This window comes from Colias eurytheme, chromosome 31, assembly GCF_061535395.1.
Source record: "Colias eurytheme isolate Ceu_HAF_F1 chromosome 31, ilColEury1 Martin Lab GWU primary, whole genome shotgun sequence".
Lineage (NCBI taxonomy): Eukaryota > Metazoa > Arthropoda > Insecta > Lepidoptera > Pieridae > Colias > Colias eurytheme.
The window spans coordinates 165849-193748 of NC_143010.1; the positions used below are offsets into that span (position 1 = coordinate 165849).

A 27900-nucleotide genomic window follows, 5' to 3' on the forward strand; every position below is an offset into this window, starting at 1 on the left:
CACTTGAAGTCTCACAAAAAATTAAAAAGAAAAATCAAAAGAGGCGCAAATTTTAATGCCTCCTCTACACTACTCGCGAAGTTCCTCGGCGAAGTACTCGGCCGAAGTCCGCGGTGCTACACTACACACTCGTTCAACTTCGCGAGAGCGCATACATTCATATTCAGAACGAACTTCAGGTAACTTCGTGCCCTTTGACTCGGGCGCAAAAACCGACAACAAACGGAAGTCGGCCGAGGCGAGGTAAAGTTGGACGAAGTAAGCCGAACTGCCTCTCTACATTATTCTATTCGTCTAACCTCGTTCAACTTCGCGAGTAGTGTAGAGGGGGTGTAAAATATATTACTTTGATACTTTCTCTAAACTACAGAAATCAGAATACCTAACAGCAGGTTTATTATGGTAATGGTAATCGAATTTATATGTTGAAGACTTTTGCCCAAATAAGTTGTGCATGCGGGTATATGGATATTCGTTTTGAATTCATAATTCATTTACTAATTTCCAAATATTAAGGTAAGTGTTTATTTACCATCATAGATTAGTAATAATTAGTTACTCCATAAGTATTTACTTATAAGATAAAATAGCTAACGCAGAGGGCGTTAGGAATTTCCCTTTTCAGGTGGAAAAGGCCTGTTCCTTCATATCATTTTGCTGTTATACATATTTGAATTAAACATAATTTTAAACAACTAAATAGCATTCATTGATATTTATTATCAACACATATTTTAGTATTTATATCTGTACTGCACGTATAAAGTGATACTACTTATTTATATTTAACTAGCGGTCCGCCCCGGCTTCGCCCGTGGTACCTACATGTTTAAACTATCCTATCTCTCAAGTTGGATCGAACTGCACATGGTGTGCGAATTTTATTATAATCGGTTAAGTGGTTTAGGATTCCATTGAGGACAAACCTTGTGACACGAGATTTATATTATACTAGCGGTCCGCCCCGGCTTCGCCCGTGGTACATATTTACGTTTTCTCTACATAAAAACCATCCTCGTACTTCAAGGAATATAATAAAAAAAGAATTATCGAAATCGGTTCAGCCGTTCTCGAGTTATGCGCTTACCAACACATTTTGCGATTCATTTTTATATATAAGAAGATAAGAGAAGATTAAGATAATATAACCCTTTTTAATGGATGTTCCATCGCGATTCTTGCAGTGGAGAGCGGATAATTTGTAGTTATTAACTTTAAATATGTAAATATAGAAATGAAACAATTAAGTATTTCAAAAATAATGTTTTATACATAACTACATAAGTAATTAAATTAATTACTATTTTTATCTTTATCTTTATTCTTCTTCTGCTTTTTCTTCTTCTTTTTATTGGGATCCTTCTTTTTATTCATATCATTGTATTTCAGCAGTTTCTTATACATTTTCAACAATTGTTTCGCATCTTTTTTCATTTCCTTCGAAACCGTCTTTTCTTCCACCTCTTTGACGGGATCTACGAATTTCGTCGATCCTTCCAACGTGTTATAATGATCTATAGATCCTTCAACGACATTAGATGTATTTTCTACTTCTTGAGGGACTTCTGGCTCTATCGTTTCTACGATTGCCTTTTTAGCTGCTTCTATTTTATGTTTCAATTCTTTATTCTTCTTTCGCAACGCGTTCAAAATATTTGCAGTATTTAACACACTTTTAACCTTCTTGCTTTCCAAATACCTATCTTTCCACGATATATTCTCTACTTGATCTGAATCTTTCTCTTTCTCAGCCTCCATTTGTTCGTATTCCCTTATCTCTTCCTCTGTGATAACTTCATCTCTATCTATTTCGTCTATTTTAGCAGAAAGCGCCGCTATTTCTTGCGCTGTTGGTTCTTTTGATAAAACGGATATTCCTTCAACTTCGTAACACGACGAATCGTCGGATAGTTCTAAATATTCGAATACGTCATCTGTACTTTCCATAGCCTTATCTTCATCTATTATTAGTATATCTGGTTTTGTATCAGTAATTTCAGTTTTTACACAATCTGTATTTGGTATTTTATCTGTTTTTGTATCTTCCTCTATATCTATAACTTGAGTTTCTATACAATCTGTATCTGCTCTTTTATCTGTGTTTATATCTTTGTCCGTGTCTATAATTTGAGTTTCTACACAACCTGTGCCTGGGTTTTTATCTGTTTTTGTATCGTTTTCTGTCGTAATTTTAGCTTCTACACAATCAGTTGCATCTTGTTTATAGAAATTTTGATCAGCGCTCTCGCGAAAATCCGACTTTTTGGACTTCTTCTTCTTATCCTTCTTTTTCTTTTTGCTTTTCTTATCGTCGTCTGAAATGCAGACGACATCTTGTGTATTTGTAGCTGTTTCTTTTACGTCGATACTCTCTTGAGATATTTCCCCTTCTGATAGATTTCTACTGTTTTCAGTTATTTCACCTTCTTCTATTTCTTTAGGAGTTTCTTTCGATTGAGCGTTTTGTGGTATATCTTCGGTTGGAACATCTACGTCCATTTTTTCAGTCCTTTCTGTAGTTATAGCATTATTTTCTCCACTATTGGCAATTTCCTTATTATTTACTTCGTTATTGATAATTTCTTTAACAGATTCATCTGTGTCTTTAGTTTCACTTTGTTCAACTACAGTTTCATCACTTTTATTCGTTTCATTTACTGCAATATCTTTAACCATCTCAACTTCATTATCAATTTTAATATCAGTGTCCATAGATACAGATTTGTCTTCATTTTCTGTGTTTTTCGAGGGCTTCGTAACTTTAACATCTTTTGTATTACTTTTCTTAGATTTCTCATCTGAACTATCTGAACTTATATCATCAGAACTAGAACTGCTTTCAGAATCTTCAGAGCTCGAACTTTTTCTATCCAAATCTTCTAATAAATCCATTTTCTCGGTATCGGACAGTTGTAACGTAATCTCATCTTGATCGCTGCCATCTTTGTTTTTCTTTTTATCTTTTTTCTTTTGCTTTTTCTTTGATTTCTTTTCAGGAGCTGAAGGAGGAGCTGCTGGAGCTGTAACAGTTTCTAGTGCATTTGTTTTAGTGACTTCGTCGTCATTTTTAACGGATTTAGTTCTGTTTAATTTAATTTTTCTTGTTGGTTTCGACTGAGGTACTGTTATTATCAAATCATTGATTTTCTTTGTGACTGTTTTTGCGTTTTCACTTGATTTTTCTCCGTTTGTTTGTAATTTTTCTGCAAACAAAATGAATTAAATTATATTGGGTAAAATGAAAGAGTAATTATTCCAATTATGCTATATATATCAGATTCAAGCAAATTATTACTTATTGAACATACTTTTAGAAGTAGCAATTCTTTGTTTAAAATTTTAATAGTCTATTAATATTTAATACTACTTCTATATATAACTAATAATCAAAATTATAGTATGTAATTCCAATTTAAATGAACACTAGCGATCCACCATTCTTCGCCCATTCTTCGATCTTCGCCCATGTTACATATCAAGTATGTATTACATAATTATTCACAGTGAAATATTTTTTTAAACGATCCATTAGTTCCTAACATAATTTCGTTCAAACAAACAAACTTTATATTATCAGTAAGTACATAGATTTTCACTACACTCACTGTCAAGTTCCTTAACACTGGGTTTCTCGTCCTCGCTGCTAATTTCCACAACCTCAGGGGCTTCCTCTTTGATCACCACCTCGTCATCGTCAGACTGCGGTACATTGGTTGTTTCTGTTTCTTGTGGTACTGTGAATTCATTTAATTTGTGTAAGTATTTTATGGGATTTTAAACGCAATTTATTCATTACTAGCTTTCCGCCCACAGCTTCGCCCGCTTTGTCTAAAACCTAATCACTACATAGTATAAAACAAAGTCGATTTCCCTGTCCCTATGTCCCTATGTCCTTATGTCCCTATGTCCCTTTGTACGCTTAAATCTTTGAAACTACGCAACGGATTTTGATGCGGTTTTTTTTAATAGATAGAGTGATTCAAGAGGAAGGTTTATATGTATAATAACATCCATTAAATAGTGGAGAAGTACTGTTATTTTTGAGGTTTCTAAAGTGATGTCGTAAAAAATTACATTTTTTCCGCTTACATTGCAAACGCAGGCTGAACCCTACGAGTTTTATCAAAATAATGTACTAAGTATTATACACATTGAAAAGGTCTATAGAAAAGTCCGCGATGGTATATGTCTATCTCTTATGGATAACCCACAATAACATTTTTTTGTCATTTACTTTTTACGAAAAATAATTGCTAATTTTCGATGCGATTTTAACCAATACAGCATTAATCCTTAACCAATTAAATACCTTGAATACATTGTTCGTTTAATATAGATCTATATGGCCCTTTACACCGTATGATTTAAGTGAATATTTTCGAAGATATTACAGATTTAAAAATTGCGGGACGTAGCGTTTGCGGCGGTACCGGCCGGCCGCCAGGCTATCTATACGAAGTCGGAGCGGGCCGCTATGTTTTTATATACAACGTTCACAGTTTTTCTGTAGTGTATTTAGTATCAACATTGCACCCGTGCGAAGCCGGGGCGGGTCGCTAGTAAATTATATACTAAAACCTTCCTCTTGAATCTCTCTATCTATTAAAAAAAACCGCATCAAAATCCGTTGCGTAGCTTTATAGATTTAAGCATACAAAGGGACATAGGGACAGAGAAAGCGACTTTGTTTCATACTATGTAGTGATAGTGATACACGGTATTACAAATCACACACAACTATGATTTAACTCACATAATAAAAGCTAAATAAATTTAAGTGCAATGTTATTCAAATAAGAATGGGGGAATCCAACACCACTTTATGGTATCATCTATATTTATTTAAAAAAAATGAGTGCGTGTACTTGAGTACACACGTAAGAAGTGAAACTTCTTTATGACCTTATTTTTCAAAAAATTATTTACTATATTACTATATATACTTTACAGAAATACGTCGAATCACGCGTGGTAGGGATAAGAAAAAGGCGCGTAACGGAAAAATGTCACGCGTAACCAAAAAATATTACACAAAATTTTTTTCCAACTCCAATAAAAAAGTTTCACTTCAAAAACATAGTTGGTATCCTAAATATAATATGGTATGGAATGGTTGGTATAATAAAAGCGAAATATAGATAAATTAAACCTTTTTAAAGGAAAAGAAAAAATTCGATCATGATTTCGTAACTGCATCTTTTGTCTATTCTTTTATTCTAGTATTCATAAAGCATTTGAATTGTATGAAAACTAAATTTTAAATATAAATAAACTACCACTAACCGTTAGCCCTCTGCAGTTGAGCCCTTATCGCTCTGGCCCTTGCTTGCAACTCAAGTAACTCCAATACTGTGAGCCCCGCACGGGACGCCCGCGAGTCTTCGCCCTCGGGGGCGGGGTTCCGCTTTTGTTTGCTCTTATGGTGTTTGTGTTTGTGCTGCGGATGTCACGTAGAATATTAATACTGTATAAGTACAAAATATCAAACAAATTGGGAAATAACATACTTATTTTGGACTAGCGGTCCGCCCCGGCTTCGCCCGTGGTACATATTTCGCAATAAAAGGTAGCCTATGTTCTTTCTTAAGGTCTAAAGATAATCTGTTCCAAATTTCATCAAAATCGGTCCAGTAGTTTATGTGTGAAAACCATACATACATAATTTCAAACCTTTCCTCTTTATAATATTAGCATAGATTAGTAGTGTATAAGTTCAAAGCATTTTGTATAGAAAAGAGCCAGGAAGAAACTCTATTACGCAATTACTATAGCTTTGTGAAAATCATACCAATGTAACATTTTATATGGTGCTAAAATTATTAATTCGAAATTTCTTAAGGTATATTATAATATGAATGTATGTTTGTTACTAAACGGATATACATAAGCTATAGAAATACTAGCTGTTTTGTTGCAAGTGTTAAACTATGTTATGATGATTCAAAATCTAATCTAGAAGAAGTATAATCACTACATAGTATGAAACAAAGTCGCTTTCTCTGTCCCTATTTACCTATGTCCCTATGTATGCTTAAATCTTTAAAACTACGCAACGGATTTTGATGCGGTTTTTTTTAATAGATAGAGTGATTCAAGAGGAAGGTTTTAGTAAGTATATAATTTATTAGGTTTTAGTCAAAGCGAGCGAAGCCGCGGGCGGTAAGCTAGTTGAATAAATAAATGTTTGAATATTTGTTTTAAGTACATAAACAAACAAACATACCTTTTTACTCTTCTTCGTGCTAGTCTCACTCAGTATCTCGTCGTCAGACGATATACTATCTAACGATATAGTTTCCATGTGCTCTGGTGATGAGCTCGACGACTCTGTGTTGGACGGTGGTTCCGCTCCATCCAAGATTGCACAGAGACGCTTTGAACTTATTCCGAGAAGCTGTAAAAGTTGATTATATATTAAATTGTGTATAAATTGCATTTTGAAATAAATTCTTGTTCTAAGATGGTACGCGCTTCCCTATTAGGTACCGGTTCACTCTTCACTTGAAATAAATTAATTAATTCTTTTATTATTAATTCAATAAAACCAAATATCTATATATGTAGTTATAAAGTATAATATTTATCGTCGCCTAGTACCCACAACACAAACCTTAATTGAGCTTACTGTGGGACTCGGTTGATTTGTATAATAATGTCCTTTAATATTTATTTATTACTTATTACTAAATATACAGAAGATATAGTAATATTTAGATATAAATGTTTGCTATGTATTACATAAGAGAGTATTTATCTATTTACTCATCAATTCATATAATATACCTCAAAGTTTAAATGAACGCTTAAAGCAGCAAAGACATAGACTTTACAAAACCCTGTTTATTATAAGAATATGAATATCATTCTAGCTAATAAAAATTTCTATGTATATATAAAACTATAAACATCATTTAGTGGCAAAAGAAGGCAACAGAATAAGACGATGTACAAAATTTTAAGACGAATTCTAACCAACCTCTTCCGTACACAATTCCTGTAAATCATCAATGGATATATGCCGTACGCACTCCGGAGCCATAGATCTGAGTTCCTTATGTTTTAGAACAGAAAATACTTGATGCATTAGTTCAACTCTATCATGAATGTAGTAAGCCAGGTCGTGTTCTTCATTCCGAGCGTACGACGTTTCAGGCTCCTCCCGCTTAATTTTATGCCGTTTTATACGTTTCATGGCTTTCGTCTTTTAGTAATAAGCTAAATATATCAAGGATTTCAGTTACTTTTATCAGATAACTGTTTAAATAGTGATATTTGCAAAAATAAACAATACGGCAAATTTCATTGACGTTGACAATTAGTGACATATGTTAATTTGTTAGTTACTATACGCTGTATGTTAAATCTCCCATAAATACTGACATAAACACAACATAAACTATTATTGAAAACATTACGCAATCGATGATCAGCTATTCAAACACTTAAAATTATTAATTTGTGCTATAAGAATCTGTTTTCGTCTTGTTTTTGTAGTAGACGTGTTAGATTTATCTTGATTTAATAAAAGAATCACAAGACCGAAATACCCTGTGGAAATACCATACACAGTAAAAAATGTATAGGTATGGCAACGTTTTTCTAAATTACGTTCAGGAATTATGAAAACAATTTGTGTCACAAATATTATTTCTTTATAGCATACATTGCAATATTTTACTGTGCTTAGTAGTGCAAATGGAAATTATTTAATAGAAATATGTTTAATTTTTCCAAGTGAAAGGTGAAAGGACTATAGAGATTTATTTTATTAGGTTACCTTTAATATAACATATAAATTTTCTTTGAAATATGAAATGATAAATGATTTCGTTCATGTTTTGTCAAAAGATAGAATGCCATCCAATGATATTATATATAGAAACAAGAGGTAGATACGTCATCAACGCACCAAAACTGATTCCGTGAATTGGTCCTATTTGGGACCAATGCAATCAGTCAGATTGTCACCGGTCCCAGTGAGCGCGTGTGCCGATAGGTACATTAAAGTTGTCGAAAATGCCTTCCTGTGTGTTCAGAAAGTGCACGTATTCGTGCAAAAAAATAAAGAAAGATAAAGGAATATCATATCACAGCAAAATATATTAAATTATTACAGTTTAAGAGTAAAAATAACAATTTACAATTCTTTATTAATGACACTTGCTTGACACGTGTATTGAAATAATGAAAGGGATAAAACATTGCTTCAATCACTAGTGTGACAAAGCTAGCGCACACTGTGTTCAAAGATTATCATGTAGATACGATTATTGAAAATAGAACGGTTATTTTATTAATTTCGATTTGGGTAAATACTTGATTAATTTTATATTTAAATCCACACAGTGCATATAATTAACAAATATATCTATTTATTATATACAATGAAATCGTGATGGCAAAAATGTTTGTTTGCAAAAATGATGTTGAATATACGTATACATTGAAAAGATTATCGCTACTGACGAAAAAGGCTATTTGCTTTTCTGTAAATAGCTATTGAACATAAATTTTATTTGTGTTTTAGATAAAAAAGGTACCTGTACTTCATCCTTTCTTTTATTTCATCCTTTTTTTTTTCATCTAGGCACAACTATTATTATAATTATCCTACAAGTTGGAGTGATGACCTTGTACGGGTTTCGGGAACTGCCTTGAAACGAATAGCGTAAGATCGGTCCTTATGGAGTTCTATAAGGAGGACTATATGCAGTATGCTCAGCAGTGGGTGATTATCGGGTGAAATGATGATGACTTAAACGAACACCACAGCTAGTAATAAATACTTAATACAGTTATATCTCCAAAAAAGTTTTTTATTTTTTTTTTTTCATTTTAATACGACATCATAATAATCATAAAATAGTAAATGAAATTGTCACATTTATTTACTTGTGCAGGAAACCTAACATCTATAACATTGAACCTTCTGTGTCGTTTATCTATGCCAATTACCATGGCAACTATTTGTTTATTTATATTTAATTGGTGAATTCTTATGACTTTTGCTTACACCTGCGCGGAAGTGACAAACTATCTTTGTCTTTTTTATTTATATCATTTTATTAGAGCCGTCTCTCTTATACAGTCTGTCAATGTAATAAATTAAGTAAAATGAAAATTGTATTTGTGTGTGCCTGACACTGCATATGAAGCATTTTTTTTGGATATATTGTGAGTATATAACGTATCTATACATAAAATATCATTGATGCCATCGAGTCATGATTGGCATCAATTAAATTTTACAAAACAAAATATGTAATTTACTTGGTAATTTATCATAGAAATTTTGCATTCCAGGATAAAATGCCACTAGAAGAAATTTTTAATTGTTACGTAGATAGAGCAATACAGGTGGCTTTTACAAAATTTCTTCTAAATTTATGTCCAAATATATTCAAAGTTGTACCAGCATTGCATATCGGAAAAGGAATTTTCAAGAAAACACCAATTTTCGTGAGAATTTCGTACAGTTCTAGAATGTATTAATTTTTGAACGTTTTTCAAAATTTCGCGCGGTACACAATGTCTGTAAACAAAATGGCTGTCGAAAAATTATTTGAAAGTGATGATTTTCTTGTAGTTAACAAACCATACGATATGTATATTAATTCAGATGATGCCAATGAGAAGGTATGTATTTAAATTTTAAAATAAGGTATATAATTGCACAAATACGTTTTGAAATTGCTTGTAATGTATTTGGAGGTTATGTTATTGTTTTTTACGGCTTCCCTTAGTGATGCACGTCTCGTTACCGATTTTTATGAATAGGTAAATAACTATACTAACATATAATAAATTTTATTTTATAGAACACAGTGACCTGCCATATAGCATCACACGATTCCCATCTATCCACATCTTCGAATCCACTATATTTTGTTCAACGACTCGATTATTCTACAAGCGGTGTATTATGTATAGCAAAAAACAAAACCACTGCAGCAAGCGCAGGGAAGTTATTCGAGAAGAGACTGACAAAAAAGTACTACATGGCAGTTATAAGAGGTCATCCAGAGTTTCAATTGGCTGAAATACGTTATGCAGTAGGTGTGTATGATTAAATTTTTTGTAAAGAACAATTTTTAAGCTATTCGGTAAATATTTAATAAAAACTCAAAACGAGAAAATACAGTATTCTTCATATAATATGTATTCTAAGGTACGATTAATATACATTTTATCATATTTTAATTAATTATTAGTTTTACTGCTATAGAGCTATAGGTATTTCAACAATTTGAAAGAATTGCCCATCGGGGTTACTCGTATTATCGCTTTATATCTGCTATTTATAGTGTTTCAAATATAGATAGTGGTATTTTTTTTTTTTCAATATAAACTTGGCTGCCATTTGTCATTTGTGAGGATACGAATATCCACTTGATTATAATTTTTCTTTCAAATTTTATTCTTCAGTTATTTAATCTATAGTTAAGACCAATCGCCACCAAACTAACCAACATATCAAAAGGTACAGACCAAACACCGCACAACAGCCACCGCATGTCTGTAGTGACTAACTCAACTAGTGCGAGTAACTCGCGACCAGCGCACACACGGCTACTCGTCATGGAGACTGGATACTATGGGGGCGATCCTGTCGCAGTGGTGTTGTTGAAGCCTATCACTGGTGTGTTTGTTTGTTTACTGTGGTTGTAATAAGTGTGGATCAATAATCTTTATTGCTTTATAGCTGTGCCGCGTGGTTTAACCCGCGTGGCTCCACTCCTGTTGGTCTAAGCGTGATGATATAGTATAACCTATCCTTAGCCTTCCTCGACAAATGGGTTATCTAACACCGAAAGAATTTTTCAAATCGGACCAGTAGTTCCCGAGATTAGCGTTCAAACAAACAAACTCTTCAGCTTTATAGTATTAGTATAGATTAGTATAGATATCCATACTTAATATTATAAATGCGAAAGTCACTCTGTCTGTCTGTCTGTTACTCAATCACGCCTAAACTACTGAACCAATTTGCATGAAATTTGGTGTGGAGATATTTTGATACCTGAGAAAGGACATAGGCTACTTTTTATTGCGAAATATGTACCACGGGCGAAGCCGGGGCGGACCGCTAGTACCATATAAATGATGTGCGTGTGTTTGTCACTGAACTCGGTGTAATAACAGCTGGACCGATTTTAATAAAATTGTTTGTGTCTTCACATGGATTCGAGAATGGACTAGCTTATTTAATGTTTTAGAATTTCAAATTGAAAGTGAGTGAAGCCATGGACATAAACTTTTATTAATAGAAATGTATAATTCAAATATGTTAAAATTTTGAGCTTAAATTCGTTTTTCACCTACGGCTACAAAATTATTTAAATCGAATCCAGTCTGTGGCTTTTATTCGGATTTTATCCATTTAAATTTTTGCATGTATAGCATAATTGGGTAATAATAATTACAACAAATAACCCAGGTCGTCGTCACCAACTGCGCGTGCACTGTCACGCGATCGGTCACACGATACTCGGCGACTATACGTATAGTGACAGAGGCGATATCGCTCCTCACAGGATGTTCCTGCATGCTACTAGGTGAGATATACATTATACATATAACTAGATTTCCGCCAGCGACTTCGCCAGCGTTTTCAAAGATAGATTCAGAAGCATAGTTCCTGTGGGATTTCCAAGATAAATAGTATAGCCTATGTCTTATTCTTGGTCTTTGGCTACCTACTTTATTTATTTATTTTTATTTATTTATTTGTCTTTGGGAAACAAACTACGTAAAACTACGTACCAAATTTCATTGTAATCGGCTCAACACTATTTGCGTGAAAGATTAACAATCCATCCTCACAAACTTTGGCTTTTATTACAGGCTATTGATAAAACAGCTGATCCAGATTCGATATTAATAAATTTATGTGTATGTATAGATATTATAAATCAAAGCGTTTTAATTTTTTTTTTTCAGATTGGTATTACCGCTGCAACAAAAACCTTTAGATATACAGACAGCTGAGCCATTCTTTAATGATCCAGAATTTACTGCAAAATGGAAATCCCTAAAAGTTTTCTATAAATATCGAAATAAAGATGAATTGGTCTCCGCTTGCAATGATATTGACCGAGAATATATTATTGGCGTAAAATATAAAGATTTCAGCATTCAATAAATTTTTTGTTGTTATCTACGTTGATTTTTTATTTATACGATTGCCGTTGCAAGTGTACCTACCTATAAAAAAATGTATAATAAAAGAGAGCGTGTATACCGAGCACATGTGTCAGAAGTGAAATTTCTTTATCAATATTAAAAGATACCAAAATCATCGCCTTAGTTAAGGCCTTAGTCCATGACGTTTAATTGCCAGACGGTATTGCCATAACGGTATGCCTCTACCTTGAAATTTTACTCTCATCGTGCATATAGAAGTTTTACATAAAACTCTGCAAATTTATATTATGTAATATATAATTAACAAATTAACGAAACAAATGTTGAATAATTAGAATCTAGCTGACCATGAACTATGCCTTGGTTTCCAAAAATTTTTGCAATGTTTCTACTTTCTATCACTGTTCCTCATCATGATGTTAAATATATTATTATAGCTTCCATCGATACCATAACATTATGGACTATCGAACGCAAAAATAGTTTAAAATTCGAACCAGTAGTACCTCAAAAATTGCGCGTCCCACCCATTGAGATAATATTACTACGTATGGAGGAGACACCATGAACAAAATCTGTGCGCCATTTTTTTGCTCTAAGTTTTAAAAATTATTATCTAGTTAGGTACTTACCGATAAAAGTTATTCCTTTGCACTTTTCCGTATTATTTGTATTATTGACGTGACAACGTCTTAAATTAGGTTGCGACTGGGAGTCACTTATGAAAAAGTGTAACGCTCGGTAACGTTACGATGAGTCACCGAACGAGAGAGAGGCCCGCCGAATGCCTTGCGTCTCTCTCCCACTCAACTATGATCGAGAAAAAGACGTTGTCACGTAAAATCTTCGCCCGTAAAACCGACTTTACAGGCAACCATTTTTTGTGCAATATCGTAACACACACGAAGGCATATTTGATGCGTTTCACTTTAAAACAAATAAAAAATGAGCGTGCAGTTACGCCATATGGCGTATGTTGAGCGGAACATAAGTGATGTAGGCGGTGTCGTCTCCATATGTATATCTCAATGGTCCCACCATTCGTCCCACTAAAGAACCCACCAAAAAAATCTTCAACGTTTTAATTAAGAGGATTGGTTGGTGAGATTATCAAATCGGTATTTCTATGTGAATAACGATCTATGTGAATTACAGTCTACAACACTCGACGTCAACTGCAATTTTGTCAATGACAATGACGTTTATGATTCTTAAAGGACCTCGTATAGGACGCTTACAATTTTTAAACAAAATAAAAAATATATTTTTAACTTTTCAGTATTAATTACGTACATTGTATTATTTTAAAAACTATTTGAAATAATAAAAAGCCACAATGAACGAGCTTTGTTCCGCTTGCTTGTGTTCCGGGCGAAAATTATCGTGCATTCGTGATTCCAGTGTTTATTACTTTTTCAAACAAATTGTGAATGAAATAGCGGTAAGTTTTATCAAATAATAAACATAAACATAATTTAATTAAATAAGTCAATGTTTTTTACTGAAATAATGCTATTTGTGAGTGATTTAATAAGTAATAAACAATGAACAAAATATTAGCCCATGAATTGTCTTAAAATCCTGTTTTAAATTGTGAATCTTTTTTAAAATTCGAATCACTTAGAAATTTAGATTTTAGAACCGTTATTTTTTTATACTTAGTTTTATTATCATCTGCTATCATACAAATAAATTCAGTTCTACTATGTAAATTGTAAGAAATTCATAGTAGGTATTCTAGGAATTTGCCAGTGTCTTCTACTTCAAAATTTATACATTCTACTAATAAATAGTGAAAAAATTATAGGCTCATGAATTTTCTTCAAATATTGGTTTGAGAATTCTTATAATACTACCAGCGGTCTGCCCTGGCTTCGCCCGTGGTACCTACATGTTTAAACTATCCTATCTCTCAAGTTGGATCGAACTGCACATGGTGGTGCGAATTTTATTATTTATTTATTTTATTTTATTCATAAAAGGCACCTTACAGCTGTTATTAAGATAAATTATACAAATAACATATAAAAACGCCAATTACAAGGCACACCAATAATAGTCCAAAAGTGTGACAACAAGAGGTAAACTAACAGGGAACAATAATTGTTTTCTTTTTCTTTAACAAAAGTACAATTGATCTTGATTATAATCGGTTAAGTGGTTTAGGAGTCCATTGAGGACAAACATTGTGACACGAGATTTATATATATTAATCCGTCAGTCCTCGGATCACAGACACAATAGAAAATCTATTGTGTCTCGGCCCGATCGGGCCGCTCGGTGGTCAATGGGTTAAGATACTTATATCTTCCAGGGGCCAGATGAAATGCAGCAGCTACTACAAATCTGCTGGGAGTGTAGCGCTCTCTTGCGCAAGTACGAAGCGTTCCATCAGCAAGTCAAGTGTTGCTATGTTGAGCTGCTTGTGTGCTTGCAATCTGTGAGTTTATATTCTCATTAAACTCAAACTCACACATTTATTTATTCAATTAGACTTCTTATAGAAGCACTTTTGAAACGTCATTACATATTTTTTAACATTTACCACCGATTCGGAAAGCAGTATCTATGGAGAAGAACCGGCAAGAAAGCCAATTAAAATATGTATGTATGGTTGCTATATGAGATATTTAAAAATAACTTAAAAAAATTATTCAACTGAGAAGCGTGGTTCAGAAATGGACTAAAAAAGTCTTGTTGAATAAAATAATTTTTTAGAATGTTGAGAAGTGCTTTTGATTCGTCAAAATACAGAAAAATTATAATTTTTCAGTTTTGTTAATTGAATCCTTGTTCAATAAAAATATCTTTCATTAATAATATGCGGTAATTAAATAATTATATAAACAATAGGGCTGGTAAAAATGAACTGTCTGATAATTTATGAATTTACTAGCTTTCCGCCCGCGGCTTCGCCCGCGTTTTCAAAGAAAAACCCGTTCAAAATAAAACCTATCCTATGTCCTTTCTCGGGTATTAAAATATCTTTATACCAAATTTCATGCAAATTGGTTCAGTACAGAAAAGAACCATTAGTTCTATATATAATTTACGTGCTCGGGACTCACTAAGAGATCTCTTTAAGAATACTGGTATCCTTACTGTACCATCACAGTATATATTTAATAATATTTTGCATGTACACAAAAACGCCGACTTACACACAAGAGTAGGAGATAGACACTGTTATGGCACAAGGAACAGAAATAGAATTGAAATGCCATTTTTCCGATTAGCTAAAGTTAAAAATTCATTTATGGGTCAAGGTATACGCTTTTACAATAGAATTCCTCATAATATTAAAGAGTTTAGTAGTTCTAAATTTAAAACTTATATAAAAAATGTACTAGTTCAGAGAGCGTACTACAGTATTCAGGAATATATGGACGATAAAAACCCATGGAAGGTTGTCGCGAAAAAACCACAGGACAGTTCTTTGGCATGTTATTATAATATATGATGTATGTATTTTGTAAAATTGTAAAACTGACATGATTTAAAAGAGCAACTATGGAGTTTCTTGCCGGTTCTTCTCCGTAGATACTGCTTTCCGAATCGGTGGTAAATTTTAAAATATGTAATGACGTTTCAAAAGTGCTTCTATAAGAAGTCTAATTGAATAAATAAATGTTTGAGTTTGAGTTTGAGTAGTTAAGGCGTGATTGAGTAACAGACAGACAGACAGAGTTACATTCGCATTTATAATATTATGTAGTATGGATCAGTAACTCGATGACAATTATTTGAATTTAAAGTATTCTATAAAAAAAATGTGTGAAGTAAGTAAGAAGTGAAACTTCTTTATGACCTTATTTAAAAAAAAAATTATACTTTAAGCAACTTTACAGAAATACGTTGAATAACGCGTGGTAGGGATAAGAAATGATGGCGCGTAACGGAAAAATGTCACGCGTAACAAAAAAATGTTACACTAAATTTTTTTCCAATCCCGATAAAAAAGTTTCACTTCAATTATTAAAATGGGATTATTGTTGCTTGCTGATTCATCCATTTAAATAATACAAATAAGTCATTTATTTATTCAGGCAATATAGACATAATATAATAACTCATTTAACCTTAAAAATTATGAAACAATACTTGCAGAAGTTTAGATGAATAATTTTCAATTTAAAAGTTTGACACGAAGGTGACTATTATGGCTATGATACTATTAATCTAATTCGATTTGCTTCAGAACTCGCTGTATATTCAATTTCATGAAAATTAGTTTACGATATACTTGTTATTTAGATAGATTTATTATAATTTTTCAGAACCCCTCGCTACAGCCCACTCTAGCGAAACCACCTCACTTACAAATTCACCAAGAGACCTCGATAGCCATCCCACTCATACCAAAGACTGAGTTGGACGACATCAAACTTGAGTTGAGTGACACTCACTGTGAGGAAACATTTGTAGATGAGTTGAGTGAGGTGTGGCCGGTGAAGAAGGTATGTTTTAGTTTATAGGAAGCATTGTTGGCCCATGCTAACAACAATTTTAACTTAAATTATTAATTTAATAATATAATATAAATTTCATAAAAAAATTCGTAAAAATCCATATATGTAGTAGATTTTGTGTGAAAACTAGACAGCTTTGCCCACATTGTCCAAACTTAACAAATTCCAGATATCCCTGAAAATATAAAGGAAATTGGTGCAGTTGTTTTTAATTTATTTCTTAGATAGAAGCTATCAAATCTTTTCACATATTATATTCATATTATATTCATTTTATATTCATATTATATTCATATTATTTGAATATATGTATGCCACGAATGTGTTAGACAATTGCTGCGCAACAAAAAGGAACTTTATTAAAAACAACTTTATTGCAGTTTAGCTTAACAAAATTTAAAATTGACAGCCAAATTAAGTATCATTAAGATAACAGAAAAAAATAAAATTGAGATTATATGTGCCACTGTTAAATCCACTTTTAAGCAGAGGCGGCTCGTCCTCAGAAGCGCTGGTGCAGTGAACTCCCATATAATTATTTATTATAATAAAGTTATACCTGCTCATTATTTAAAATCTATCGTAAAAAACTCCAATACTAATATCAATAAAATAAGTACCTTTACACATTACAAATAAAATACATTACATACACTCTTGTTCATTTAATAAGTAATGCGCGAAACGGAGCTTACGGAGCGCTCTCGATTGCGCTCCTATGAAACAACATTCAGTACATTGCCTACATACGAAATCCAATAAGAGTGAAAGAGAAATTTCGCCACAGTCCTGCGCGTGAAACAAAAGATTTAATATGGAAAAATAGCCATTTTCGGAGCGCCGCTCTCAAGCGACGTTGCGCATCGCATGACAGCAGCAATTGCGCGCGACGTTGCCACTCCTATATTATAAACAAACACTATGAATACGCTCGCGAATGCAAATTCGGGGATTTTCTAATTTTGCTAAATAATAATTGAATTCGTTTTGAAATACTTTATAATTTTTAGTGTTTATACTATAGATACTCAGATTTCCGCCCGCGGCTTCGCTCGCGTTTTCAAAGGAAAACCCGCATAGTTCCCGTTCCCGTGGGATTTCCGGGATAAAACCTACCCTATATGTTAATCCAAGTTACCTTCTATATGTGTGCTAAATTTCATTGTAATCGGTTCAGTAGTATTTGCGTGAAAGAGTAACAAACACACACACACACACACACATCCTCACAAACTTTCGCATTTATAATATTAGTAGGATTAAAACTGCTTTTTACATTATCTCTCTGATTAAATTTTTAAATTTATCTATCAAATTAAATACTTAATTAAATAAATAATAATATTACCTTCACAATCGCCGGTTTAGAGCAATCTTCCGTATCCTCTCCCATCTCACCGAACCGTTGTATTAAGTTCTCTTCTGAATTATTTCTGAGAAACACGAAATATAAGGTTATTTATTATGCATACCATGTTTAAATATAAATTAATAGTTGAATCGTTTCTATCGCCTTAAATACGTATTTTATCATAATTTACTGACTTATAGAATTTTTTGCGGCAAAGAGAAATTTTCCTCACGTATAGAAATTTTCCTGGCTTATATAATTTTTCCTGACGTAAAGAAATTTTCCTGGCGTATATAATTTTTCCTGAATTATACAAATTTTCCTGACGTATCGAAATTTTCCGGACTTATGGAAATTTTCTTTTCTTATAGAAATTTTCCCGATTATGGAAATTATCCTGACTTATAGAAATTTTTCCTGGCTTATCGTAATTTTCCCGACTTATGGATTTTTCCTGGCGTATAGAAATTTTCCTCACGTATAGAAATTTTCCTGGCTAATAGAATTTTTCCTGGCGTATATAAATTTTCCGGACGTATAGAAATTTTCCGGACTTATAGAAATTTTCCTAGCTTATAGAAATTTTCCCGACGCATAGAAATTTTCCGGACGTATGGAAATTTTCCTGGCGTATAGAAATTTTCCGGGCGTATAGAAATTTTCCTGACTATAGAAATTTTCCTGACTATAGAAATTTTCCAGGCTTATAGAATTTTTCCTGACGCATAGAAATTTTCCCGACATATGGAAATTTTCCTGACGTATAGAAATTTTCCGGACTTATGGAAATTTTCCTTTCTTATAGAAATTTTCCTGGCGTATAGAAATTTTCCGTACTTATGGAAATTTTCCCGACGCATAGAAATTTTCCCGACGCATAGAAATTTTCCCGACATATGGAAATTTTCCTGACGTATAGAAATTTTCCTGGCTTATAAACATTTAACTGACTTATACAAATTTTCCTTATCTATATAAATTTTCCTGACGTATAGAAATTTTCCTTGTTTATAGAAATTTTCCTGGTGTATAGAAATTTTCCTTTCTTATGGAAATTTTCCAGCTTATAGAAATTTTCCTGACTTATGGAAATTTTCCTGACTTATAGACATTTTTCCTGACTTATCGTAATTTTTATGTCAATCGAAATTTCCCTAAGTATTGTTAAAATCATTTTTCTAATCTTCCTAAAATTGGAAATTTTTACGACTGATTAAAGTACTACCAACCACCCACCTATTCCCACCCACATCCCGTACGCTATGCTCTCTATCCACAGGCCGCGCGTGCGCAGAATGGCTCAGTATCTGCATAGCTAGCGAACGTATAAACTCGCGTGGTCGTTGGGCGCTTTCACCAGGGCCCTGGAATTATGGAATTATTATTAATTTCATGAACAATATCATCATCATCACTTTTATTGAAAACAATATTCATATATTTTTCTTTGCCCGCGGATTCCCCTGATGTTAAATTCGCATTAGTATGAGAGGTTTCACCGCTGTCAAAAGTTACCCATGGCCATGTCACATTAAAACGAATAAACACACTTTCGCATTTATAATATTACTAGAGGTCCGCCCCGGCTTCGCCCGTGGTACATATTTCTCAATAAAAGGTAGCCTATGTCCTCTCTCGGGTATCAAAATATCTCCATACCAAATTTCATGCAAATTGGTTCAGTTATTTAGGCGTGATTGAGTAACAGACAGACAGACAGAGTTACTTTCGCATTTATAATATTAAGTATGGATTTATAATGTGGTGCTCATTTTTTTTGTAAAAAATTATCCTTCTAACGCTATTGTATTTTCGTTGTTTTATTTCAAGTGAACACCCATACAATTTTGTCACGAGCCGCCTCTGCTTTTAAGATATTTTTAATAAACAAATTATCTTTTCAGGTGAAAAAGAAAATTAAAAAGAAGGTGAAATTGAAAAAAGTCAAGCAAAAGAAAGAAATCATACCTGACAGTGATCCAGAGCCAATTGATTTCGACAATCACATTGAGAGTGACAATGAGTTTAGTGATAAGAAGTGTGAGTTTAGTGTAAATAGTGAGTTGGGAAAAAATAGTGAGTTGGAAAAAATTAGTGAGTTGGCGAAACATAGTGAATTGGGGAAACATAGTGAGTTAAGTGATAAAATTGGTGATTTTAAATGCGATCAGTGTGATAGTGTTTTTGACACGGAAATTGACTTGAATAAACATTTGGAAGAGCATGTTGTTAGTGAGGTGAGGAAGGCATTTTAATTTCATTTTCAACCCGACAAACGTTGTCCTGTATTCACGTAAATATTTAAACCCGTGCAGTTTAAATAGCGGTTAGGTTTGAACTTTTTTTTAATTTTTAGAAGGAAATCCTTTCATAAGATCCTTCTCCCGACAATAATGAACACATCAAAATAATAATTATCAAAATCGGTCTATTTATTCACAAGCGATACCGTGACCAAGGGAAATAACGATCCATTTTAAATATACATATAATTACATGGAGATTAAAAAAAAATGTAGGTAGAACACCAATTATAATTATAAAGAATTGCTTAACAGATTTTAATGCTTTTTGGGATTCTGGATATATTATCGTGTGGATTATGATAATAACAATAAAACTTTTAAGTTCTTTAAAATATAGTATTTTCTGTAATTTTAAAGTGTTGTTTAAACTAACAATGTATAAGAAAATATGTTCATTCTTTCTATAGAAAGCAGAAGTGGGGCGAAGGCCTAAAACGCGCAATACCGAAGCGCTACCGGAGCGGCCGCAGTGCGTCGAGTGTGGGAAGTTGTTCAGCTCTAGGAAGACTTATAGATATCATCTAAAGTGAGTATAAACATGTACACATATATGGATACACATCTATACTTAATACTAGCGGTCCGCCCCGGCTTCGCCCGTGGTACATATTTCGCAATAAAAGGTAGCCTATGTTCTTTCTCAGGGTCTAAAGATTATCTGTGCCAAATTTCATCAAAATCGGTCCAGTAGTTTATGCGTGAAAACCATACATACATACATACATACATACATACAAACCTTTCCTCTTTATAATATTAGTATAGATTATAAAGCTGAAGATTTTGTTTGTTTGAACGCCTTAATCTCGGGAACTTCTTTACAAATTCTTTCGGTGTTAGATAGGCCATATCTAAGAAGGCTATAGGCTATATATCATCACGCTAAGACCAACAGGAGCGGAGCAATGCGGGTGAAACCGCGGAGCACAGCTAGTATTACTATATATGTATAACTATTTCATTCTATACGTAATAAAATGTTTCAGTGTTCTACACAAGGGCCAGAACCGCTACCCGTGCCCGCGCTGCGGCAAAGTGTACCAGTGGAAATCGAACCTGGGACGGCATCTACGGAGCCATAAGGTATATACTATGTAGTAAAAAATTGGGTTTCACTTATGATTTATGAAGTTTTCTGCATAAGTTGTCAAAGACAATTTTCGTTTTCGTCTGTCTTATTGGTCTATCTTCAGAGATAGATAGATAAAAATCATTTTTTATCTATACTAATATTATAAAGCTGAAGAGTTTGTTTGTTTGTTTGAACGCGCTAATCTCATGAACTACTGGTCCGATTTGAAAAATTCTTTCGCTTTCTCTATCCCTATATCCCTATGTATGTTTTAATCTTTAAAACTACGCAACGGATTTTGATAAAGTGATCCAAGAGAAAGGTTTCAAAATTATATATTATAATTTATTAGGTTTTAGACAAAACGGGCGTAGCCGCAAGCGGAAAGCTGGTTCTTACTAAACCGTTAAACCGTTAAACTTAGTGATAGCTAAAATAACTTCAAACAAAAAAACTGTAAAGCCCATTATTAAGAAATGCATCAAACCTATCATAAAGAAACTGCTATACCATTTCCGATGCGACTCCCACACACTGATAGCTCACACACCCCACAGGCTCGCGAATCCGGCGAGCTGTATTGCGAGAAATGCGACAAATCGTTCGCATCCGTAGCGACGTACAGACAACACGTGCGAGTGTCGAGGAGACATGTGTCCGAGAGCGAGTTCACGTGAGTGTCCGACACTATAACACCATACTAGCGACACTACAATACACAAAATTTTTTTTCAACCCCGATAAAGAAGTTTCACTTCAATAAAAACAAATTACACTACACTACAAGACTATATCACGCAATAACACACTACACTTTTTTGAAGTGAAACTTCTTTATCGGGGTTGGAAAAAAATTTAGTGTAACATTTTTTCGTTACGCGTGACATTTTTCCGTTACGCGCCATCTTGTTTTTATCCCTACCACGCGTGATTGACGTATTTCTGTAAAGTTGCATATAGTAAATTATTTTTTGAAAAATAAGGTCATAAAGAAGTTTCACTTCTTACGTGTGTACACTAGTACACGCACACATTTTTTTATAGTGGGGGTATGTGTATGCTATAAATGTTTTGAACATAAACTCAATCTATCACCCCACGCAAATCGCATCACTTTCAGCTTCACATGTGAGGAGTGCGGCAAGAAGTTTGTGAACAAAACCCGACTGCGAGATCACATCGACTGGGAACATCTCAATAAGATTAAGTTTAGATGTCAACTGTGTAATAAGGTAGGAATAACTTTTAACTAATAAATATTTTAATTTTTAATAAATATTTCAGGACAATTTTCACACACGGCACGATCTGATCCCATACTAAGCTTTCGCTTGTGTTATGGATAAACATACATATATAATTTTAAATAAATACTTATATAGATAATTAACACCCAGACACAGAGCAAACATCTATGTTCATCACACAAATATTTGCCCCGGGTGGGAATCGAACCCACGACCTCTGGCTTGGAAGGCAGGGCCACTACTAACTAAGCCAACCGGTCAGTCAAACGTAAAAAGGCGATAATTTTGGTATCTTTGAATCTGGCCAAAGAAGTTTCACTTCTGACATATGTGCTCGGCACACACGCTCTTTTTTGTTGGTAAATATATATTTTTGTGGTCCCTGTGATAAGAATAACATGATGTTTATGTTACATTAATTACATATAGTTTTTTTCGATTTTACTGATAAATTATTGACCAAAACGCTATAATTTCGTTCAAAGAGTCAATCATTTAATCATGATACCTTTGAATATATGAATTTATTAATAACTGCCTCATACTCATACAATTGTTATATCAAATGTTGCCTGGGAGAAATAGCTTTTAAGCGATAAGATCGCCACTCGTACTTAATTTTAAGCTATTCATATGGCTTTTAAGCTATTGCATAGCTTCTATCGCGGGCCTTGAGCGCGGGGACCGAATCCAAAAATTCCGTAACGAAAAAACCTCACGCTCCCCACGGGGACGGGCGCGGAGGTGTGGCTTGAAGGCATAGCATGCAATAGCTTTACCGCGGCAGTCCCCGAATGACACACGTCTTTTTGTTTTATTTATAAGTACATATATATATTTTCCAGCCGTTCAAATGCCACACATCGCTCTACGTGCACCTTCAGAACGTGCATCGCAACAAGGAGAAGAAGGACAACCTGTGCCACGTGTGCGGCAAGTCCTACCAGGTGATTACATTATACTACACTTAGTGTGCACTTAGTGCCGCTTTACAAGTAACCCTGTATAGTGTAGTGTAGTGTGTGTTACACTACACTACACTATACAGGGTTACTTGTAAAACACCGGCAACCTCGCAAGACAAGATAGCTAACATCATAAGTAACAACATTTGTTCAACATGCATGGGGCTACGGGCCATGCTATGGTTTATATTCCTCGAGTCAGTAGCTCGATGATATAGTTTCGGTACTACCATCGACCAGATTATTTCACATATCTACCTAATAATAATTAACTAGCTGTGCGGTGTGCCGCGCGGTTTCACCCGCATTGCTTCACTCGTGTTGGTCTTAGCGTGATGATATATATATAGCCTTACTCGATAAATGGGCTATCTAACACCGAAAGAATTTTTCAAATCGGACCAGTAGTCCCTGAGATTAGCGCGTTCAAACAAAAAAACTCTTTAGCTTTATAATATTAGTATATACCCGGCGCGGCCTAAGATGATCCCTATGACAGTTCGTCTTAGTGATTGCTCGTATGATGGATCGTGTCGATACTTTACTATTTTATAGGCTAAGGCGTGGTTTGCATTCAGCCACGTCGGTAAACATGTTTTTACAAATATTATAAAATGAATTTTTATCGTCTATTATGTAAACGAAACGGTAAGTAAAACGAAAGTTTTCCAAAACATAAAAATGCACCTTATCATTTTCTCGTAATCTTTAACCCGTTTAACACAGTGTATATTATTTTATCATGAAAATGGAATCCCCCATTTAATTTTTCTAAAAAACTTATATTATCATAGGTAAGTAAATTAACGCGAACGGTAATTAATTAATTAATTATGCTGCGATCTTCTGTTCCATTCAATAGAGAATGAACTATAGCTTAAGCATGGAAAAAATGTGAACTCGTTTCCATTATCGAAATTTGTTTATCGATACTTTCCGCACTAGTCGATAAATGCCAACGATGTAAGTTTTGAAGGACGTAAACGTAAAGTCAGATTGATATAATTTCTCGTAAATGTTAAGAATTGTTATAATTCCAACGGAATATCATTGTAATGGCATAAAGCTACGTAAAAATTAATAAATGCCATTTTTAGACGCCTCCAATACGTTTCTAATTTAATGGTGACGCCATTACAAGTTTGTCTCTTGAGAATAACTGTCAGTGTCATAGGGATCATCTTAGGCCGCGCCGGGTATAGATTATGGAGAGTTATTTAAAGAAAAATTGGTTGTATGTAAAGTCGGTTTACTGACGATAGTTGAACGTGACAACGTCCGATTGTGCTTCTTTGTCGCTCGTTCCGCGCTCTCGCTTGCACTTCAAGCCTTACATGGAACGCCTCAGAGCGAGGTAACGCCGCATGAGTCATGTGTTTTCGTGCGTGCAGCCGGCTCTATCGAATTATAAGACGTTGTCGAGTAAGAGCGATAAGACTGCCTGTTGTGCTCTTTGTTACTTATATATATGTATCCTTATTTGTACTTTTCTCTGTGGTGCACAATAAAGAATTTTTGTTTGTATGTTGAAGTGAAACTTCTTAATCGGGGTTGGAAAATAATTAAGTGTAACATTTTTCCGTTACGCGCCATCTTGTTTTTATCCCTACCACGCGTAATTGACGTATTTCTGTAAAGTTGCATATAGTAAATTATTTTTTGAAAAATAAGGTCATAAAGAAGTTTCACTTCTTACGTGTGTACTCTAGTACACGCATACATTTGTTTGTTTGTTGTCACGTCAAAATTACGTGTTGTTCCCAGAACGCGGCGAAACTGAAGTACCACATAGTGGCGATGCACACAAGTGAGACTCCGTACCAGTGCGGTCAGTGTGACGCGGCGTTCGGCTGGTACTCCAGCCTGTACCGACATGTGCGGGAGCTGCACTATAAGGTAAAGTGTTTTATTAAGCTATTGCATAGCGCATATCGCGCGGGGACCGAATCGAGAAATTCCGTAACGAAAAAACCTCACGCTCCCCACTCCGATGGGCTCGGAGGTGTGGCTTGAAGGCATGCAATAGGTTTACCGCGGCAGTCCCCGAGTGACACACGTTTTTTTTTATTTACTAGCTTTTCGCCCGCGGCTTCGCCCGCGCTTTCAAAAAAATTCCGTCTATTTCCCGTTCCCGTGGGATTTCCGGGATAAAACCTATCCTATGTGTTAATCCAAGTTACCCTCTATATGTGTGCTAAATTTCATTGTAATCGGTTCAATAGTATTCGCGTGAAAGAGTAACAAACATACACGTACACGTCCATCCTCACAAACTTTCGCATTTATAATATATAGTAGGATAGTAGGACTAACTGCGCTCCGCGGTTTCACCCGCAGTGCTCCGCTCCTGTTGGTCTTAGCGTGATGATATATAGCCTATAGCCTTTCTCGATAAATGGGCTATCTAACTCCGAAAGAATTTTTCAAATCGGACCAGTATTTCCTGAGATAAGCGCGTTCAAACAAACTCTTCAGCTTTATAATACTAGTATAGATTTGAATGCCATAAAACCAAAAATATCAAATTCAATAACAAATATTTTAAAAAAACTGTTAAAAACATATTAGTTGCGCTATTTGGCAATTTTAGATATGACGTCATAACTTTAACACTAACCGCTCGTTTTTCACCGGTTAAAGCGTTGTTTCATCAAATTCAAACATTTATTTATTCAATTAGACTTCTTCTAGAAGCACTTTCGAATCGTCATTACATATTTTTAACATTTACCACCGATTCGGAAAGCAGTATCTATGGAGAAGAACCGGCAAGAAACTCCATAGTTGCTCTTTTAAATCTAATAAAAAATTAATTAAATACTACATTTTCATTCCAATGTTTCTTCATTATTCTTAACATATGAAAAACTAATATAATTTATATTTTCAGATAAAAGTACAGCCGAAGAAAAATAAAAAGACGAAAAAGCAACTCCAAGAGATGTCCCTACATCACTTACCGTCTGGGCCTCCGCCAACACATACTGCGACTTAATATTTAGGGACCCTAAATACATTAGGGCTTATAAATTAGGGATTTTAGGAAAGTATGTGGCTCCTAGATTCTAGGAGTTATATATGTATGTGTCTCTTATAAAGGTTTTAGGAGTGATTTCTAAAATATGAATGTTTTTTTTGATCAAAAATGTTGATTTGCTTACTTAATTTGTAAAAAAATATTGATAATACGTATATTTGTGTAACGGTGCATCAAACGAACATAGAGCAAGAGCATTATTTCGTGATCTTTTACTTTTTAGTGTAAACGAAAATTCGTATTCAGTGTTGTTCAGTATTAGAACATTGCATACAATCTTTTCGAACGCACTAAAAACAACGAAATAATGTTCTACGCCTTTATTTCGAACTAGCCGTTCCCCGCGATTTCACCCGCATTGCTCCGCTCTTGTTGGTCTTAGCGTGATGATATATAGCCTATAGTCTTCCACGATAAATGAGCTATCTAACACCGAAAGAATTTTACAAATCGGACCAGTAGTTCCTGAGATTAGCGCGTTCAAACAAACAAATAAGCTCTTCAGTTTTATAATATGTATTAGTATAGATAAACATTCGCTCGATGGATGTAAATGCACCTTTATATACATTTGATAAAAAGTGTAAAGAAATTGCTTTATATAAGAAACTAGCGGTCCGCCCCGGCTTCGCCCGTGGTACATGTTTACGTTTTCTACATAAGAACCATCCTCGTACTTCAAGGAATATACTTAATAAAAAAAGAATTATCGAAATCGGTTCAGCCGTTCTCGAGTTATGCGCTTACCAACACATTTTGCTATTCATTATATAAGAAGATATAAAATTAAGAAAAGTTTAAAAATTGTTTTTTTATCTAAATCCTAAAAATTAGTTCCTAATAACTAAATATTGCCGCAACGTTAGCCTTTATTTTTAATTGTGACTACTTATTCTTGTTTTCTGATTATTTTTGAAAATTGTACAATGAATTAACGTTTTTTTAAATAAAATTATTGTTATATACAAAAGTTATGTTACCTTTTGCAATATTTTTTGATTAAAATTGTAATTTTCTGAATCCTCCATCTTTTTCATCATCGTAATTTGGTTTATTTTTCAATAAATGATCGTATTAGACTGAGAAGTATTATTAAGGTATAGATATAAATTTAATTGAATAAAGTTTGATATGTAAAAATGTGTTTTATTTTCTTCCTCTGGTCAAAAAAAAGTTTCAAAATAATGTGTAGGTACCTATCACATTATTAATACAAAAAAATACAAATACAAAATTCTTTATTGTTTGGAAATTAAAGATTTTTAACGGATTTTAAACGCGATTTATTCATTATATTATTTTCTCGACG

The 27900-nt window shown here is 33.8% G+C and overlaps 3 protein-coding genes across 4 annotated transcripts; 2 read left to right on the forward strand and 1 right to left on the reverse strand.

Annotated features, from left to right (window-relative positions):
* Window positions 1-1248: 1248 nt before the first annotated feature.
* Window positions 1249-7326, reverse strand: LOC149895294 (uncharacterized). The gene is made up of 5 exons (XM_090119021.1): window positions 6977-7326; window positions 6224-6394; window positions 5284-5437; window positions 3606-3734; window positions 1249-3203 (listed from the first exon to the last, which is right to left on the reverse strand). Exons 1-5 carry the CDS (start codon window positions 7190-7192, stop codon window positions 1294-1296), a joined length of 2580 nt encoding a protein of 859 aa, XP_089975147.1. The 5' UTR covers window positions 7193-7326; the 3' UTR covers window positions 1249-1293.
* A 2080-nt stretch (window positions 7327-9406) lies between these two features.
* Window positions 9407-12142, forward strand: LOC149895295 (pseudouridylate synthase RPUSD1-like). Its single transcript, XM_090119118.1, has 5 exons — window positions 9407-9636; window positions 9819-10056; window positions 10481-10639; window positions 11438-11555; window positions 11941-12142. Exons 1-5 carry the CDS (start codon window positions 9529-9531, stop codon window positions 12140-12142), a joined length of 825 nt encoding a protein of 274 aa, XP_089975244.1. The 5' UTR covers window positions 9407-9528.
* Window positions 12143-13361: 1219 nt separating this feature from the next.
* Window positions 13362-26671, forward strand: LOC149895296 (zinc finger Y-chromosomal protein-like). Of its 2 annotated transcripts, none has more exons than XM_090118886.1 (11): window positions 13362-13585; window positions 14459-14584; window positions 16422-16601; window positions 19869-20201; window positions 20678-20796; window positions 21257-21353; window positions 21900-22015; window positions 22463-22574; window positions 23435-23536; window positions 25319-25450; window positions 26445-26671. In XM_090118886.1, the coding sequence occupies exons 1-11, from the start codon at window positions 13481-13483 to the stop codon at window positions 26547-26549; spliced, it is 1527 nt and encodes a 508-aa protein (XP_089975012.1). In that variant the 5' UTR covers window positions 13362-13480; the 3' UTR covers window positions 26550-26671. The 2 variants fall into 2 exon arrangements, with proteins under 2 accessions (XP_089975012.1, XP_089975013.1); XM_090118887.1 differs by having other exon boundaries at window positions 13467-13585; window positions 14466-14584.
* Window positions 26672-27900: the final 1229 nt, after the last annotated feature.

Excerpts from the sequence above, each read along its gene's own strand:
- LOC149895296 (XM_090118886.1), top strand. The coding sequence starts at position 13,481 with ATGAACGAGCTTTGTTCCGCTTGCTTGTGTTCCGGGCGAAAATTATCG. Across the intron at positions 20,202-20,677 it reads AAGAGCATGTTGTTAGTGAG|AAAGCAGAAGTGGGGCGAAG; the intron begins GTGAGGAAGGCA and ends TTCTTTCTATAG. Across the intron at positions 22,016-22,462 it reads GTGTCCGAGAGCGAGTTCAC|CTTCACATGTGAGGAGTGCG; the intron begins GTGAGTGTCCGA and ends CATCACTTTCAG.
- LOC149895294 (XM_090119021.1), bottom strand. The coding sequence starts at position 7,192 with ATGAAACGTATAAAACGGCATAAAATTAAGCGGGAGGAGCCTGAAACG. Across the intron at positions 5,438-6,223 it reads GCACGAAGAAGAGTAAAAAG|CACAAACACAAACACCATAA; the intron begins GTATGTTTGTTT and ends TGACATCCGCAG. Across the intron at positions 3,735-5,283 it reads TCAACTGCAGAGGGCTAACG|TACCACAAGAAACAGAAACA; the intron begins GTTAGTGGTAGT and ends ATGAATTCACAG.
- LOC149895295 (XM_090119118.1), top strand. The coding sequence starts at position 9,529 with ATGTCTGTAAACAAAATGGCTGTCGAAAAATTATTTGAAAGTGATGAT. Across the intron at positions 9,637-9,818 it reads CAGATGATGCCAATGAGAAG|AACACAGTGACCTGCCATAT; the intron begins GTATGTATTTAA and ends TTTATTTTATAG. Across the intron at positions 10,057-10,480 it reads TGAAATACGTTATGCAGTAG|GTACAGACCAAACACCGCAC; the intron begins GTGTGTATGATT and ends ACATATCAAAAG.